Genomic DNA, 18819 nt, shown 5'->3' on the forward strand with positions numbered 1-18819 from the left:
TGGATAAATCTGGGCTTAAGAGAGAGGTTTGGGTGTTATCTCAGCACGTGGTGAGAATAGAAGCCTAAGGAATGGATGACATTTCTTGGAAAGACTAAAGAGAATAAGAAAATTCAGATTGGGGCTGAGAATACCATCGTGACAGGAGAAAGAGCAAAATCCAGTGAAAGAACAGAGAAGGAGCAGTCTGAGAGGCGGAAGGAGAATCAGGATGCAAACACAGGAAGAGTTTCCAACTAGGGCATGTCTGATCATGGCAACGATGACAAATGTCTTGCTGGAAAAGTGCTAGAAGGAGACATTGGCTTTGGCCTTGGAAGAAGACTTTGCAGTGAAGCTCTAGGGGCAGCAACAGACAGCAGTGGGGTGGGAAGCAAAGGGATGGGAGGTGAGGCTGTGGAGGCCAGGATGGGCAGTAGCCTGCGAGGGACGTAGGATAGAGAGAAAGTTTGGAGTTACTTTGGGGCATCTGTTTAAAATATTGGAACTGGAGTATGTTCGTAGGCTTAGGAAAAAATAAGCAAAGAGGGCGAGAGTGAAGATATAGGAGAAGAGGGATGGTGACAGAAGGGAGATTCTGGAGTGGGAGGGCCGTGGGATTAAGAATGCAAGGCTCCCTTTACAAGGAGCAGGGGGAGAAAGATGCTGTTGTGAGAAGGGGCTGAAAGGTTTGTTTGTGGGACTGTAAGAGGGACATGTGCCCCTTTGGTCTCCTCGTAGTCATGGAATGATTTTGATGCATCCCTGGCACCTGCACAGGAGGATCCTTCCTATAATTCCCTCTCCCTTGTAGGACCTCTGCTACCTGGGCATGGCAAGAAGCTAGGAATGTCCCAGGGACTGGGGCCCTCCAAGGGCAATGAGAAGGCCCAAAGAGAAGCAGGGATGCTGTGGTGTGGGAATGGCCAAGAACCTACATCAAGACACCAGCATTAATTGAGCATCTATGGACTGTGCACCTCTGCACTGTGGGAACAGAACTTACAGTCTTATTGGAGAGGCAAGTTAAGGATATGTCTGTACTCAATAAACTGAGAGTAAGACAAATAAAGACACCCCAATCCATCTTCCTGGAAACTTCATAGATTCAAGGAACAGAGGAAAGAAGGCTCAGAGCAAGTGATGCAGGTCTGCTCCATATGCAGTCTCCATGCCCTCCCTTCGACTGGGATGTCTTGGACAATGCTAACCTTGCCTTGGACATTTGGGTTATCTCAGTCCTTATAATATTAATCTAACATTAATTAACATCTACCTACAATAATTTTTCCCAAATTTCATCAGAAATGCCTTGGAGACACTTTAAAACCACAGATTCGCAAGCTCTTTTCCCCAAAGATCTGAGTCAGTGAGTCTAGGGTAGGTACCATAACTTATTTTTAAAGAGCACCCTGGTGGTTCTGACCAGCTAAACTTCTGTCAACAATGCAACTCCTTCTCCCAGCAAAGCACACAGTGGCATCCTCCCCCACCCCCCGCCCCCCCGCCCCATCTCTGCCTTTGGGCAACTCCAGCTTCAGCCACACTGAACTCAGGTTCAGAGACATGCCTGGCCCTTTAAGACCTGTCTGGGCACATCTGGTTCCAGTGTGCCTTCCCTTTTCCTCCAGGCAAATTCCTATCCTCCTTCGAGACACAGTCCAAACAACCCCTCTTCTGAGAAGCCCTCCTAACTTCATCACGTGTTGCTCCTTCCTGTTCCTACCGCACTTTTTGTTTTCTTGCATTTAGAATCTATTTCCCCCATAGCTCCTGAGCACCCTGAAAGCAGGAATAGCACTTTGTTTATTTCTTCCACAGTTAGCACAGTGCTGGGCCCAGAGAAGCAGCTCAGTGATGTTTGAACATATGAGTGATTGTTGGAGGAGGAGCTCCTCTGGGATGGTTCCACTCATATTGGGCTTGAGATTCAGGCCTTCTTCCTCCAGGGCCTCCTCTTGTTAGGACCCTTCAGCTCAGCCTCATGGAAAAACAAAGACATAGACAGGACTGAAACCCAGACCCGCCTCGTTGCCCCCTACCTACACACATCTGTCTTTCTTTTGCAGCTTCTCAGTATGAACACAAAACATGTGATCCAATTTGCACATGCACCTCACTTGATTTGATCAGGAAAGTTCACCTTTGCTAGATCCACCTTTGCTAGAATGAAATGTGAGACAGGAGAGAGATAGAGAATGAGGATGGGAGGGAGAGGGAGGGAGCAGGGCAGGAAGAGGGTAAGGAAAGCTCATTTCATGAACTTCAAAGCCAAAGATAACAGCGTTTTGATTATTCGGTCCTTGGGGATTATCACTGTCACTCTTCCCTTTGTAGACCTGAAGAATTGAGAAATAATTCTCCAGGCAGGTGATCAGCAGCTAGTGCAAATGTCAGGGACATACTCGTTGGCCCATTTGTTCACTCACTTATTCATTCAGCAAACATTTACTCACACCCTCTCTGTGCCAGGCCCCGTGCAAGACGCCTGCGATCAGAGGTTTCCCGTGTACTTCCACAGCCCCTCCTCACGTCTGGGGGACCATTTAATAACCTCCTCAAGTCCAAAACCTCATTCCTTTCCCTTTGACAGCTGCCTCCACTTCACATCATGTGCTGGTATTTCCCCTCCCCCAGATCTGGCTGTGGCCGTGTGGTATCCCCACGCACCTTCTCTGTTGCTGAAGACAAGCCCTGCCCCCTTGCTAGCCAGGATTTTGTACCCCTCCTGTCTCCCATCCAAGCTTCCCTGGTTTGAGCCCTCATCACACTGTATTGTAGTCTATGTACTCAGGGTCTGCTGTGAAGCTTTCTAGAAACTTTGAGGTCTCTTCGGGCAGTGGCCATGTTATCTTGCCTGCCAATGCCCCTCCAAAGCCCAGCACTTGGCAAGTGTGTAACTGTTGAATGAATCAGTGAATAAATGAATCAGTCAATCAATGAGTGAATGAGTCAGTGAATGAGTAAAAGGACTTACTGCTCTCGAACCACCAAATGAAACCTCAGGTAGTGACCAAAGTTCCAGAACCTCTGACCCTTCTCAGTCCCTGCTGGAGGCCTCTGTTCTTGAACTCCTGGGGGCTCAGGTCTTCAGCCTTCCCACTGGCCTCCCCTCCTCCTCACCCCAGGAGCTAATTCTCTAGCTCTTCCCTGGGGCCTCAGCAAGGCCCTGGAAGGAATCATGGTTCAAGCAGTGCCCAGGAAAAGTGAGTTCCCTTCCTCTCATGGAACTAATAGTTACACTGGCAGCAACATTGTAAACTGAGGCTGGGTGGGCCAAGGTCAGCCTCAGGAGCTTAAAGGAATGCTCTGAGGAGGAATATGGGAGGTAAGGGGCTGGAGCACAGCATTATGGCAGGGCCTCTAGCTAACCAGGAAGTGGCAGGGGCAGGCCTTGCAAAGTCTACAGTTTCCAAGATGCTGAACTCTATCCTGCAGTTTCAGGAATCGGCAAACTCTTCTGTGGTGACGAACACCTGTCTTCAGAACCTATAGCCATTAGGTTGTTATTGACTGGGAGGTGCAGAAAATTCATCTGCAGAAGCTTAAACAACACACCATTTATTTTCTCCACATATTGAAGGTCCAGAGGCAGAAAGTCCAGGGCTGGCTTGGTGGTTCCCTCCGGGTCTCATGCTCCTTGTGTTTTTCCCTCTGCTGTTTTCTATATGGCTCTCATCCTCATGATCATAAGAAGGCTGCTCCCTCTCTGTCCTCACATCTGTATTCCAGGAAAAGCAAGGAGAAGGATGAGGAAATGGTCTGAGGACTCCTCAACCCATGTTTCATTGCCCAGAGCTCTGTCACATAGCCACCTTTAGCTCTGAGGTTGGCTAGATACATTGCCATACTCCCAATACAGTTGGGGTTCTGTTAGGGAGAAACAAATGGAGGAAGGGACATTAAGTAACCCACTATCCATGTTGTTCACAGCATCCCAAAATAGGAACTAGATCAAAATGGAACTGTTTTGGTTTAAGTAGAGGCTTGCCTCCTCTGGCTCCTCTTCCATCCTTGTGGGTTGGCCCTGGAGTACCTTTATGGAACTCTGGGGTACCTGGGAGCCCAGTTTGAAAATAATTGCTCAAGGGAAGCCATCAGCAAACTTTTTCTGTAAAGAGCTAGACAATAAATATTTTAAGCTTTAAAGTCCATGTAAGGTCTCTGTTGCATATTCTTCTATGTTGTAGGTGTTGTTTTTTCACTCATGGAAAGGGTAAAAAAATCATTCTTAACTCTAAGGGCCATATAAAAATAGGCTTTAGGACAGATTTGGTCTGAGAGCTAGTTTTCCAACCCCTGCTGTAGGAGATAGGGAGGTGCTAAGAGTATTCGGTACAGAGTGAAGGACGGACAGCAGAGACAGACAGCCCAGTTAGGAGAGTGTTGTAGCAAAACAGTCCTTAAACAAAACAGCCTCAGTCTACATCTCCCCAGACTCTAGCTTCCCACAAAACTCCCCTGAGCTGGCAGATCCTCTGCAGCCTTGTGCAGGCATTGGGCACAGGCTGGCAGCACCCGGAGTCCTGTCTTTTGGCTGATCCTGGACAGCATGTGGCAAGGGGAGAATGTTCTCCAGGGCCTCTAGTGGGTGTCCTCCAGGGTCCCACTCCATCCCCCATGATTCTCAGGACAAGGTGGCTATGACACCCCCTAATTTCTCCTCATGCTCTTGGACCCTGCATCAGCCTCCCCCTGGTCTCTCTGCCTCTAGTCCTCTCTTCACACTGAATTATAGCTTGCCATCAACTTGACCCTGAAGTCCAGACTGCCTGCTCTGGCTACAGGTAAAATCACCTGCAGACTCAGCCAGGCTCTTCTTCCTGTCCCACCCTCCTTGGCCCTTCACTGCTCACAATGTAGCCTGGGCTGAGCCCACACACACCCTTCTCCATCCCGCCAGGCCCAGACCCACCTCCTCCATGGACCCCCTCCGTCTCTCTCCTCTTTGCACTCCTCCAACACTCACCACTGGCACCATGTCCTCGGCATTTAGATTCTGCTCTAAATTTTCAGGCAGGCAAGATAACTTATGGGAAGCTGCTAGCTCTGGGCTTGGCACATGGCAGGTGCTCAGTAATTATGTCCTAGATGATGGGTTTGTTTATTCATTTATCTAATGGGTTTAAATTGGGTGTCTGAGCTGTATACAAATGTGCCTCTGTGATCATGCCTATTTCATGTGCTGCCATTTCTCCTGCCTCCAAAAGGCGCTTTGTGAGCTTGATTGATCTGCATGTTAGTTAATGAGTCATTATAGGAGCCTGTCTTTAAACAAAAGCCAAAGCAGAGAAGGAAAAAAAGAAAAGAAAAAAAGAGAGCACTAGTACATTGTGCACTAGAGGCTCGTCCCGAAACTGCAGCATTGTGTATGTTGAACAGTCTTCTTGTGTAATTAGCTCCTGCATCAGGGTCGGCACTCTGAAATGTGGTTCACGTCAATGGCAGCTTTAACCAGTGATGTGAATCATTTTATAGCTCTGGGTTCTGGCCTTCAAAGCAATATTTTCCCATTATAGGCCTAATAATCATACACTCCCTTTTTGGAGGTGGCTGGGTGAGCAGTGTTCTCTGCCCCAGGGCTGGCTGGAAGGGGCTGATATGGTGAGAATGTGCAGCCAGGCCCCTCAGTCCCTGCAGAGCCCAGGCCCTTCCTCCAGCAGAAGACACTACCTGCCTTGTGGTGTTTTATATGCAGCAACTGTTTCCTGACCCCCTACTGGGACCCAGAAAAAAGAACTGCAGAGTGACAAAGAGCCTGGCCTCTGACTGCCTGGTGGGAGTCATGGCTCTTCCACTTACCTGTGTGACCCCAGGAAAATTGCCTAAATTCTGTGCTTAGCCTGTCCCATTTGTGAAATGGAGGTACTCAAAGTAGCTATTGTGCTGTACTGGGGGAACCCGCCCCCAATATTTCAGTGTAGGTTCTTTCTATTTTCCATAAGTGTCAGCCAGCTGAGAAATAAAGAGAAAGAGTACAAAGAGAGGAATTTTACAGCTGGGCCTCCGGGGGTGACATCACATATCGGTAGGAGCATGATGCCCACCTGAACCTTAAAGCCAGCAAGTTTTTTTAAGGATTTCAAAAGGGGAGGGGGTGCAAGAACAGGGAATAGGTCACAAGATCTCACATGCTTCAAAGGGCAAAAAGGAGAACAAAGATCACCTGCTTCTGAGGAAACAAGACAAGGGCAAATTCAGAACTACTGATAAGGGTCTATGTTCAGTGGTGCACGTATTGTCTTGATAAATATCTTAAACAATAGAAAACAGTGTCGAGAGCAGATAACTGGTCTGACCTCAAATTTACCAGGGTGGGGTTTTTTCCCCACCCTAATAAGCCTGAGGGTACTGCAGGAGACCAGGTCATATTTCAGTCCTTATCTCAACTGCATAAAACAGACACTCCCAGAGCAGTCATTTATAGACCTCCCCCAAGGAATGCATTCCTTTCCCAGGGTCTTAATTATTAATATTCCTTGTTAGGAAAAGAATTTAGCGATATCTTCCCTACTTGCATGTTCATTTATAGGCTCTCTGCAAGAAGAAATATATGGCTGTATTCTGCCCGACCCTGCAGGCAGTCAGACCTTATGGTTGTCTTCCCTTGTTCCCTGAAAATCGCTGTTACTCTGTTCTTTTTCAAGGTGCACTAATTTCATATTGTTCAAACACACATGTTTTACAATCAATTTGTACATTTAACACAATAGTGGTCCTGAGGTGACATACATTCTCAGCTTACAAAGATAACAGGATTAAGAGATTAAAGACAGGCATAAGAAATTATAAAAGTATTAATTTGGGGAACTGATAAATGTCCATATTAAAATGAAATCTTCACAATTTACGTTCAGAGATTGAAGTAAAGACAGGCGTAAGAAATTATAAAAGTATTATTTGGGTACTGATATATGTCCATATTAAAATGAAATATTTACAATTTATGTTCCTCTGCTGCGGCTCCAGCCAATCCCTCCATTCGGGGTCCCTGACTTCCTGCAATAGTACTGCGTTTCTCATGAGACGATATGTGTAAAGTGTTTGGAACAGAATTGAGCACATTGTAGGTATCAGCTCTTGGAGTGATGAAATCTCATAAGAGAAGATGATCAAAGACTATGATTGTCTTGAAGAATCTCCTAGACCAGGGATCAGCAGATTACAGCCTACAGGCCAAATACAGCTCTTTGCTTTTTTTTGTAAATAAAGTTTTATTGGAACACAGCCACACCCATTCATGTACACGTCGTGTATGGCTATGTTCATGCTACATCAACAGAGCTGAATATCTGTGACACAGATCACATGACACACAAAGGGGGAAATATTTACTATCTGGCCCTTTACAGAAAAAGTTTGCCAGCCTTTGTTCTAGAAGGTAACAACTGTGAGGGGTCTGAAAGCCTAGCAATCCATCCATGCTAGAGAAGTGGGAAAGGTTTGGAAAATGTTCTTCTAGTCAACATTTTGTCAGCCCCTGGCATGGGCCTGGCCCACCGACAGAAACTGGTACAGAGGCAGTGAGGCCTGACCCCTGCCCTCCAAGAGTTCATGGTGTAGTGGAGGAATAAGTGAACAGACCCATCACAGTCCAGCAGGTAAGTGCTAAAACAGATGAGAGGAAGGGGCTGAGCAGGGGCTGCTCCCCTTGTCAAGGTTAGTCAGAGAGAACTGAGACAAGTCAGGCTCACAGATGAGGAGAAATATGCTAGGGCAGTGACAGGGAGCAGGAAGAGCCTGTGTAAGTCAGGGTCATGAATAGGCTGCCCTGGTGTGAATGTCCAGGACCTCAAGTGGCCACACAGACTGTGCAGTGGAGGGCAGTCAGCAGGCAGCAGGTGCAGAGATGCCCTCCTTGTGTTTCATGCTAGGAAATGAGACTCCAAGAAATGTTCTGTAAAGCAGGAGTGTGGAGTGTGAGAGATGGGTAGGAGATCCCAGCCTGAGCAAATGATCCCGTGATGATGCCATTAGCCAACAGGGAACATTCTGGATAGGAAACCCAGAAAGGGCAAGTAATCCCCACTCACTATTGACAAATCTCATCTCCTCTTTACTAACTCACTCCAAATGCTGCTTGCTACAGGCTCACATCCCATCTCACCTAGAACTTCCTACAGGCTCACGTCCCACCTCACCTAGACCTTGCTATGGGCTCACATCCCACCTCACCTAGACCTTGCTACAGGGCCACATCCCACCTCACCTAGAACTTCCTACAGGCCCACATCCCGCCTCACCTAGACCTTGCTACAGGCCCACATCCCGCCTCACCTAGACCTTGCTACAGGCTCATATCCCATCTCACCTAGAACTCCCTATAGGTTCACATCCCGCCTCACCTAGACCTTGCTACAGGGCCACATCCCGCCTCACCTAGACCTTGCTACAGGCTCACATCCCGCCTCACCTAGACCTTGCTACAGGCTCACATCCTACCTCACCTAGACCTTGCTACAGGTCCACATCCCACCTCACCTAGACCTTGCTACAGGCTCACATCCCACCTCACCTAGACCCTGCTACAGGCCCACATCCCACCTCACCTAGACCTTGCTACAGGCTCATATCCCACCTCACCTAGACCTTGCTACAGGCTCACATCCCACCTCACCTAGACCTTGCTACAGGTCCACATCCCACCTCACCTAGACCTTGCTACAGGCTCACATTCTGCCTCACCTAGACCTTGCTACAGGTCCACGTCCCACCTCACCTAGCCCTTGCTATAGGGCCACATCCCGCCTCACCTAGACCTTGCTACAGGCCACATCCCACCTCACCTAGACCTTGCTACAGGTCCACATCCCACCTCATCTAGACCTTGCTACAGGCCCACATCCCGCCTCACCTAGACCTTGCTACAGGCTCACATCCCACCTCACCTAGACCTTACTACAGTCACACATCCCACCTCACCTAGACCTTGCTACAAGTTGGGCTCCTGGATTTCAACTCTCCCTCAATGCTCCTGTTCCTAGATCGAAAATCTCATGTCATGCCTTTGCTGCCAACGCTTCCATAACTCCCCGTTGACTTTAGGACAAAGCCCAAAATTCTCAGCATTACCAGCAGCCTCTCATAATCTGACTCCTCCTATTTCTCTCATGTCGCCACGCTCCACCTCCCCCGCGCTTAAACAACTACACAGTAGTTAGACCTCTCTGGACAAATCACCCTGTTCCACGCCCCTGCCCTTCCCTCTGCCTGGGTTGCTTTCCCTTCCATATCCATTGGTTGAATTCCAGTTCGTCTTCCAAACTCAGCCTGGGTTTCATTTCCTCCTGGAAGCCGCCTTTAACCTTTCTCCCAGTCAAAAGCAATCACTTCCTTCCTCTTCTGTGCCTATCTGTAGACCCACTGATGTGCTCAGATACTATTATCCAGAGATGCATCTTTCTGTGACTCTCAGGCACTTCAGAGGGGCCCTGCATAGACACTACCCAGGCTTATGAATGAGGGCAGTGTCAACTTGCCTCTGGGATACCTGAAAAAGCACCTTGCAGTAACGCTTTGCAGGGTCCCTGGCAGGATGTGGGTGCTGGACTGTTTGGTTTGGATGGAGGAAACCTGCAGAAGGTGTCAGCCACAACTAGGAAAAAATATCCACGAAAATTATATACTCCTTGAGTTGTAGAACAGAAAGCAAAGGAGCAACTTCATTCTCCCTGTTGGGGGAATGAAGATCATCATCAGATTGAAACCAGACTGAAACAGACAAAAAGAGATACAGACTAGACATCAGGAGTGGGTGCCTGTGTGTGTCTTGTTGTTATGAATAGCACCATCCCCCACCCATCCAATTGCACAAGCCAGAAACCTGCAACTTATCCTAGATCTTTCCCTCCCCTCAGCGCCACATGCATCCTGTTGCAAAGTCCTAAATATCACGAGGAACTGCCCTCTTCTCCGTCCACACTGCTACTCTTCCATCGTTCATCTGCACTACCACAAAAGCCTGCAACCATCTTCACCACCAGCCTCACTCCTGCCAATCAGTTCCACATATACTGCCACACTGACATTTTCTCGAACACCTATGTGTCCCTGTCACCCACTATTTAAAACTCTACTGCTCCTCCCCTGGGATAAATTCTAATTTTGGAAGGTAGATGTATGAGACTTTTTAAACCAAGCTCCAGGGAAACTTTTCAAATTCTAGACCTTCCCAAGTCACCTCCTTGCACTGAAGGCCCGGTCACATTATCCCCCAGAGCCAGGCAGCTAGCAGGTATGTTCAGTTTGTAGATCTGCTAGCAACAGACACTGAATAATTTGTTCTGGAATGTTCCATCTCTGCCATAACTCAGGCCCTGTGCACCTGACTCCTTCCTAGAGCATCCCCCTCCCTCCCTTTCCAAGCATCCCCCTTTGGCCTGACAGGGTCATCAGTAGCCTTCAGAATTTCCTCAGACACCCCCATGTCCAGTAGTGCCTGCCCCTGACTCCAGCTGGGTGAGCCATAGGCTCCTCTTCGCTCCCCCAGCCCCCTGTAGCATCCATCGCACCCCAGTGCTGTGGTTATCAGTTTGCATTTCTATCTCCCCTTCTTACCAAGGGCAGGGACCATGTCGTGCTCACTGTGGAAACCCACTGCCCAGCCTGGCATATGGTGAGTGCTTAGTAAATATTTGTGGAAGGCAGGATTAAAACAAGAGGGAGGAATCTTGTTGAAATCTCTTTCTGAGAACATTCATTTATTCAACAAATAAACAAATGAAAAGGATGGAGAAAAGCGGGCAGAGGAGACGATGAGAGAAACTTCTGCAGGTCCCTGGGGGCAAGAGAGCTGAGATTCCACATGTGGCCTGAAAAATTGCCAACAAGCCAGTGGGGATTTCTATGCATTAAGGCGTGAAGAAAGAGTCTAATCATCTCGCTGTTGGCCAGATGTGCCCGGTTGCTGTGACAGCCATCGGAATTGGCCAGATGTGCCATGAACATCTTCAGAAACATCAGGGGGCCCTGGAGACCGCATGGCCTAGAGAGAATAGTTCACTCATTCAAGTGGCACAGAAATGGTCAGTTTGTGTAGGATGGTGTCACCAGTGACTCTGAGCATTGGGACATAACACAGAAAATCCTTCCTCCCCTCAAGGCTTTGGAAGCCTTCCTCACAACCCCTACCCGCTCCTAACCCTGTGCTCCCTCCCCAGGTGATCAAGCTTGCCTTTGAGGAGTTTGATTTGGAGAGGGGCTATGACACCCTGACGGTCGGGGATGGTGGTCAGGATGGGGACCAGAAGACAGTTCTCTACATGTAAGTGCAGTGGGGCGTGTTGTTTGGAAGGTGGAACGGTGGCTGGGGTTGGTGAGGTGGGGTTTGTGGAGTCCTGCCTGGTCCCTAGACCATGCTACAGCAAAGACAGTATCCTGCAGTGTTCCTAGTTTCAGCAATAATCCCTCCACCTCTCTCTATTCTGACCAAGGGGAAAAGAGCACTGGGCACCTTCTCACTGAATTCATATGAAATGTGAACAGAATGAGCAGTCTGTTAGGGGGCAGGGGAGATGGAGGTTTTGTGGATGAACCTGGAGCCTTCCACTGGCTGGCTGCTTCCATGCAGACCCTGGTTCTGCCACCCTGACAGTTTTTACTCCAGGCCACATCCAGCCATGGCAGCCTGACCCCAGACAGAGATAATGCAAATGAGTTGCTGATCTTTCTGTGTGCTCAGAACTCCCTGGGAAATGGATGGTTTCAGAGAATCAGGACCATATAGACATAGTGGCCATACTTCCTGAGCTGAAAAAGACCAGTATGACGTGTTACAGACAAGGGAGAGGAGAATATCAAGCTGTCATGAGATTCCACTGTGTTGAGCCTGTGCTCTTTGGGACCATTTAGCTTCTCTTTTGCCCACCACCAATAGCCTGACTTGAAAACCAGGAAAAAGGCCAAGCGTGGTGGTGCACTGATGTAATCCCAGCACTTTGGGAGGCCAAGGTGAACAGATTGCTTGAGCTCAGGAGGTCGAAATCAGCCTAGGCAACATGGTGAAAACCCATCTCTACAAAAAATACAAAAATTAGCTGGATGTGATGGTGCACGCCTGTAGTCCCAGCTACTCAGGAGGCTGAGGCAGGAGGATAGCTTAAGCCTGGGTGGTTGAGGCTGCAGTGAGCTGAGAGCATTGCATTACACTCTAGCCTGGGTGACAGAGTGAGATCCTGTCTAAAAACAGAAAAAAAAAAAAAAAAGTCAGGAAATGCTTCTGTTCAGGGCATGTGGCTTAGCTTCAGAGACAAACAGGCCTGACCACATCCATCTCCCTTCCAAGAAGGAGGTGGAGGGTCACCAACATTAAACACCTACCATGCTCCCAGGCACTGGGATGGAAACTTTTGCATCAGTTATCTCACTTAAGCCCTGGTGTTATTATTCTTGTTTAACAGATGGGGAGACTAAGGCCCAAAGGTTTCAGAGAAGGTTGATAGCAGAACCAGCACTCAAGTTCATTCTTTTGATTTCAGCCAAGGACAATGTCCCATGCCACACTCCCAACAAGGCTAGCTCCAGGATATCTCTTTCCGGTTCTAATGCTGAATGAGAAATGGCCATTTAGTAACAGCTGGCTTGACCAGAGGCTGTTCTTTTCTGGGTGTTTCTCGCAACTTCCCTGCACCTACCTGGAGATGATGCTATACAGGCAGTTACATGACTCATCTTATCCAATGGTACCCAGTGAATCAGGTGACATGGCTGGGACCTGGGATTTCTCCAGACAAAGGAATGGAACGTGAGCCCACAGGGCATTCTGCCCCATGCCTAATTCACTGTATTAGTGAGGGTTCTCCAGAGAAACAGAACAATAGGAGATAGAGATAGATAGATAGATAGATAGATAGATAGATAGATAGATAGATAGATAGATTGATTATGATAGGTAGAAAATAGATGCTAGATGATTGATTGATAGATGATAGATAGATGATACACAGATAGATGATAAGTAGATGATAGATGATTGATAGATGATAGATAGATAGATAGATAGATAGATAGATAGATAGATAGATAGATAGACTGACAAATAGCAATTAGATGGACGGACAGATAATTTGTTGTATGGAATTGTCTCATGTGATTTCGGGAGACTGACAGGTCCCAAGATCTTCCAGGTGAGTTAAGAAGCTAGAGACCCAGGATAGTCAATAATGTAGTCACAGTCCAAATGCCAGTAGGTTCAAGATCCAGGAAGAGCTGATGTTACAGTTCAAGTTCAAAAGCTGGAAATAAGTTGATGTCTCAGTTTAAAGCCAATTGCACAGGAGGAATTCTCTTATTCAGAGGAGGGTCCATCTTTTTGTTCTGTTTGGCCCTTCAACTGATTGGATGAGGTCCATTCACCTTGGAGAGGGCGATCTGCTTTACTCAGTCTGTTGATTTCAATGTTCATGTCATTCAAATGCACTCTCACAGAAACACCCAGAATAATGTTTGACCAAGTATCTGGGTACCCTGTGGCCTAGTCAAGTTAACACATACAATTCACCATCACACTTACCTCTCCCCCTCACTTGGTGCATCCCCATCACTCATTTTCTGCCCTAGTTTACTGACCCATATGGTGCCTCAGCTCTTTGTGCTGAGACTAGGATCCTAGAGACTAGGATCCTAGCTCTCTTCCTTCCACAATCCCAGTGTGCTTTGACATAGAGAAAACCTTGGAATAGCAGAGCTTTTGAAAAGGCTATTGAGGATCATACCATACAATCCCCTCCTTTAACATAGAGTGAAAAAGCCCAGAGAAGCTCAACTGCTTGCCCAAGGTCCCACAGCAAATGAATGGCAGACTCAGAGCCTGGTGTTGTAATTGGGTCAAACAGAGGAAAAGCAGGGGTCCCAGCCTTTTCCCTTGCTCATCAGCACCCCAGAGTCAGGAGCCAGCACTGGCCTGGCCACAATCCTTACTCAGCTTGTCAGAGCCCAGGCTCAGGGACATCACACAGGCCAAGCTGTTGGATCCCAGGTGCTCCATCCCAGCTCCACTTCCATATCCCCCATGGTGTGATGACCTCTTTGCAGCCGACTTGACAGCCTCCCAAGTTCTGAGACCCTGGGTGAAGCAGAGATAAGGACTCATTAGTTCAGTTGCCCACTCCACAACCCCCTGCCTCCATCTGTGCTGGTAATTTGTCTGATCTCAACAAAATAATGAGGTTGGATTTCTTCTGGAAATCCCAACCTGCACAGGGGACTCCTAGCTCTGCCACTGTATCAGGTTGATCTTGGGGAAGCCACTGCCCATTCTGCACTTCCGTATTCTCATCTGTACTATGGACTGACAACCCCTACCTTCCTGGCAACAGGGCCATTAAATGAGATAATGGGTAGGAAATTGATAAGCACAGTATCTTACATGGGTAGGTGCTTGGGCTTGGGATTCTGAATTGAATCCCCCCTCCCCCCTCACCCATGCTTAAACCCTCTTCTTCAAAAAGAATGTGGCCCTCAGATAATGACTATACTTTAAGCCTTGTTCCTTATCCTGGAGTGGAAGGAGATGGCTCATTGAAAGAATGACTTGGGTTCCAACTGGGGAAATGGGTTTCTGTGAGGGGAAACCCACATAAAGACAGCAAGGAGGTGGGGGTGGGGGAGGTCTTTTCTGCAGTACAGGTCACACAAAAGATCAAAAGTTGCGAGAATGTAGATACCCCCCGATTGGATTTGGCTCTAACTATCCCTGTCCCCTGAGCAAGCAAGGACACAGATCTCCCTTGTGAACCCAAGGGTCTGGGCTAGGGAGTAAACGTTGAGCTTCAACCCATGTGATTCTACCCATGGCTGAGGGAGAGACAGGATGAGTCTTCCCAGCACATGGAGAGCATGCTGCTGGGCTTCAATGTCAGAAACACAGTGGGGCCCAGAATTTGCCCAAGTGAGCCTGGATCCTGGATAGTACTTTAGATATCATTGGTCAGGCAGTCATTCTATTCGGGTGTCATGGTGGAGAGCATACCTCTAAATATCTCTCTCCTGCCAGCCTGACAGGTACATCGGTCCCGGATCTCATTGTCAGCACCAATCATCAAATGTGGCTCCTCTTCCAGACTGATGGCAGTGGCAGCTCCCTGGGATTCAAGGCTTCTTATGAAGGTAACTGCTTTTGGCAAGCCAGATGAACTGTGTCCTGGGAGTCAGAGACTTGGGGTCTGGATTTGGAGTCAGAATTTTTCTTTCTTTTTTTTTTTTTCTTGAGATGGAGCTCACTCTGTTGCCCAGGCTGCAGTGCCATGGCACGATCTCAGCTCACTGCAACCTCTGCCTCCCAGGTTCAAGTGATTCTCCTGCCTCAGCCTCCCGAGTAGCTGGGACTACAGGTGCACACCAACATGCCCGGCTAATTTTTGTATTTTTAGTAGAGACAGGGGCTCACCATGTTGGCCAAGCTGATCTCGAAGTCCTAACGTCAAATGACGTTCCCAGCCTCCCAAAGTGCTGGGATTACAGGCGTGAGCCACCGCTCCCAGCCCTAGGATCCTAGTTCTCCCCTGCACTAGCTTCCTTCCCCTTAGGCATGTTATTCCACTTCTCTGAGCCCCAGCCTTCTCTTTGTTCTGAGGCCCTTCTGGTTGTTTTGAGGATGATCTGGGATAAAACACTTAAAATACTAGGCACCCAGCATCAGATGCACACCTCAGTTCCATCCCCAATTCATACCTGGTTCGTGGAGACTTTTTTTTTCCCCTTTTTAAAATTTATTTATTTATTTATTTATTATTATTATACTTTAAGTTCTAGGGTACATGTGCATAACGTGCAGGTTTGTTACATATGTATACTTGTGCCATGTTGGTGTGCTGCACCCATCAACTCGTCAGGAGGGATTGCATGGGGAGTTATACCTCATGGAGACTTTTAAGAGGCGTCACTTATTTTTAAAATCTTTAGATAGGATAGTAGCTTCCCAAGCTACCCTATTTGGGTAGCATGTGATGAGTGAGTGACTCTGTGCATAGGGCTAGGAACAGATAAACACCACTGCTGGTGACCTGAGAAAGATGCAGACAAGAGTCTTTATCTCTTGCTTAAAATAGGCATTAAGGGAACTGCAAAACCTGGGGCCCAGAAGATACCCTCAACATCATCCTTCTGAACACTTCCAAACCCCCTTTGGCCAATAACAGCTAATGCCAGTCCCTACAAAGATGGAAGGAGAAGCCATCCACAAGTTACTCTTAAGCCCTCTTAGGTACCAGACACTAGACCAGCACAACAGGGACAGACACATCAAGTCTAGGCGTTACCTCAAGGGACTTGTGCTCTAGTGGTAAGATGGACGGGAAAGCAAACGAAATGGCATGCAGAAGAGCTGCCTGGACAGTGCCAGTGGGAGCACAGAGAAGGGAGCAGACATCTTTTCAGGAACGTCTGAAAGGGGATCAGGAAAGGGTTTTGTCACAAAAGTGAGCCTAAAGTCCTCAAAATGACTAGGTGGCTACTAGGGAGACAGGGGCCCAGGGAGCGGGGAGAAGGTGTCCCTTCAGTGTGGCTCACACACCATACCCCCAGTGTACCATAGGTTCCTCCTGCTCCAGGACCTGTACTCTCTTTCCAAACTGGGTACAGGTACACAGGAAGTGTATTCGTGTTCTTGGGCTGGCTGACTTCACACAATGGACATTTATTCTCTCACAGTCTGGAGCCTGGAAGTCTGACATCAAGGCTCAGCAGGGCCATGCTCCGACTCTGGGTAGACTCCTCCCCTGCTCCTTCCTAGCTTCTGGTGGTGGCTGTGAGTCCTTGCTGTTCCTTGGCTGTAGCTGCATCACTCCAATCTCTGCTTTTGTCATCACATACCTTCCTGTGTATCTCTCTGTCCTCTTCTTATAAGGACACCAACATACTAGACTAAGGGCCCTCCCTACTCCAGTATGGTCTCATCTTAACTTCATTACATTTACAGCAACTCTGTTTCCAAATAAGGTCGCATTTGTAAGTACTAGAAGTCAGAACTTCAGCATGTCTTATTGGGGAACACAGCTCACCCCATCACAGGAGGCTAGCCCATCCTACGCTGTCATACAATGATGTCTCCTGGGGTAAAGATGACAGCTATACTGAGATTTTTTAAGAATAGGAGGCTATGTGTCTAGGGAAGGCAGAACAGCAGAAAATACTTAGACTCTGAGTGCAGATCCTGGTTCTTTCACTTTCTAGCTCCATGGCAGATCATGTAACCTTTCTCAAGATCTGTTTCTTCATCTGTGAAATACAGATAATAATACATCCTGGGTCGCAGGGGTCCTGTGAAGATGGTTAGATTAAGAAATGTGAACATAAGAAATGTTGCAAATTGCAAAGCAATTAGTGAGTGACTAATGAGCCAATACACAGGTAGTTCAATGAGTGGGCTGTTCTGGTGCATAAAATTATACATCAGCAGCTGTGGGGCTATGAGAGGAGCGCCAGACAAAACTATCAGGAGACCTTGATTCAGAACCAAGCCCTGTCACTCACTACTTTGAAAAGGGGAGTAGAGATGGATGCGAAGTTTCTAAGTTTTCCCCCATTTCAGAAATTCTATGGATGTTCAGCAGTGAATGTTCCCCAAAGCAGGGAGGAACGATTCCATGTCATCCACATGCCCTTAATCTGTCCATATTTTTCCAATAGTTTGGATAAGCTGTAAACAGCATGAACTTGAAAGGGACGACAATATCAGTCAGCAAACAGACTGCAGAAAGATCTGGGTTGGGTAGAGTCGTTGACTAAATTAGTAGGAAAAGATAAAATGGGAATAAATATCAAGTCATGGTTTAAGACTTAAAAAAAATAGCTGCTGGAATTTATCCCAGGAAGTTAGTTGTGTTTTATCGTGCCCTGAGCAGGCACCAGATAATTGAGCTTAGATGTGGGACCTCAGCTTGGATAGATAAGGAGAGGATTTAAGGCAATTCCTGTAAGAAATGATGATGGCCCCCAAATGTTTATTCAGGGGAGGAAGTGGACTCGGGAGATTTGAGAGCTGTGTCCAGATATTTGAAGGGCTTTCATGTGGGAAAGAGGAATTAGATGTGTTTGGTGTGATTTTGTTGGAAAAGAAAGGGACGTAACACTTGTTGAAACCCTGCTATGTGCCAGAGCTTTGTGTTCATTATCTCGGGGTTTTCACAGTATCCTGCAAAGACCTGGGGTACCCTCCAGGGACCTCTATGGTAGGATAGGGCATGCCCAGGATGGAGGGTTCTGACCACCCTGCCTCTATTTCTTCTCTTTTCTTCTCTTTTGTTCTTTGTAAGCCTTGTTTTAAGACAGGATTCATAGCTAACCACTGGCTTGAAAGACATTACTTCATCTCATTCATTGCTTACAAGGATACAATGGCTGCTATTTTATAGATGAGGAATCTGAGATTCAGAGGGGTGAAGTAATCTGCCTGAGGTCACACAGAAGTGTGGAAAGTAGCAGAGCTGGGATTTGAGCCCATGTCTCCCTGGCTTCAGAAGCCCATGGATTTTCCCCTTGCCCCAGAAGCCTCCCAAGGTTACATAATTTCAATTCTTTATAAAATCTTTATAGAAGCCAAAGCTTTGCCCCAATCAAACAGACCATGTATCATGAACCTGGATTCCATGTCACCAGAGGTTGGGAATTTTGTTCACAAGTTCATTTGTCCATTTCACTCAGCCAGTACTGGCTAAGCTTTTGTTATGTGACCAACACTTTGCTGGGTGCTGTGATTATAATAGCTAGCAGCCTCGATGTGGTATAAAGCATACGCTGTGTGAATGCTGGTCACGGACTAGGTGTCACAGGACTTCTCCTTGGAGCCGTGACAAATTAGGAAGGGGAGTCTGGGTGTTTAGAGATATAGCAAACCCACAGGGA

The 18819-nt window shown here is 47.5% G+C and overlaps 1 protein-coding gene across 7 annotated transcripts in view; it reads left to right on the forward strand.

The window, feature by feature from the left end:
- Nucleotides 1–18819, forward strand: part of CSMD2 (CUB and Sushi multiple domains 2) — a 654890-nt gene that overhangs the window by 365241 nt on the left and 270830 nt on the right. For 6 of the 7 annotated variants that reach the window (XM_037996751.2, XM_007979489.3, XM_073007520.1 and 3 more), the window contains exons 11-12: nt 11139–11242; nt 14972–15084. The exons of the other annotated variant lie outside the window; for it this stretch is intronic. In XM_037996751.2, the coding sequence (XP_037852679.2) occupies nt 11139–11242; nt 14972–15084 (217 nt within the window). The remainder of the gene's footprint in view (nt 1–11138; nt 11243–14971; nt 15085–18819) is intronic. 7 annotated transcript variants of the gene reach the window in all.

This window comes from Chlorocebus sabaeus, chromosome 20 (genome assembly GCF_047675955.1).
Source record: "Chlorocebus sabaeus isolate Y175 chromosome 20, mChlSab1.0.hap1, whole genome shotgun sequence".
NCBI lineage: Eukaryota > Metazoa > Chordata > Mammalia > Primates > Cercopithecidae > Chlorocebus > Chlorocebus sabaeus.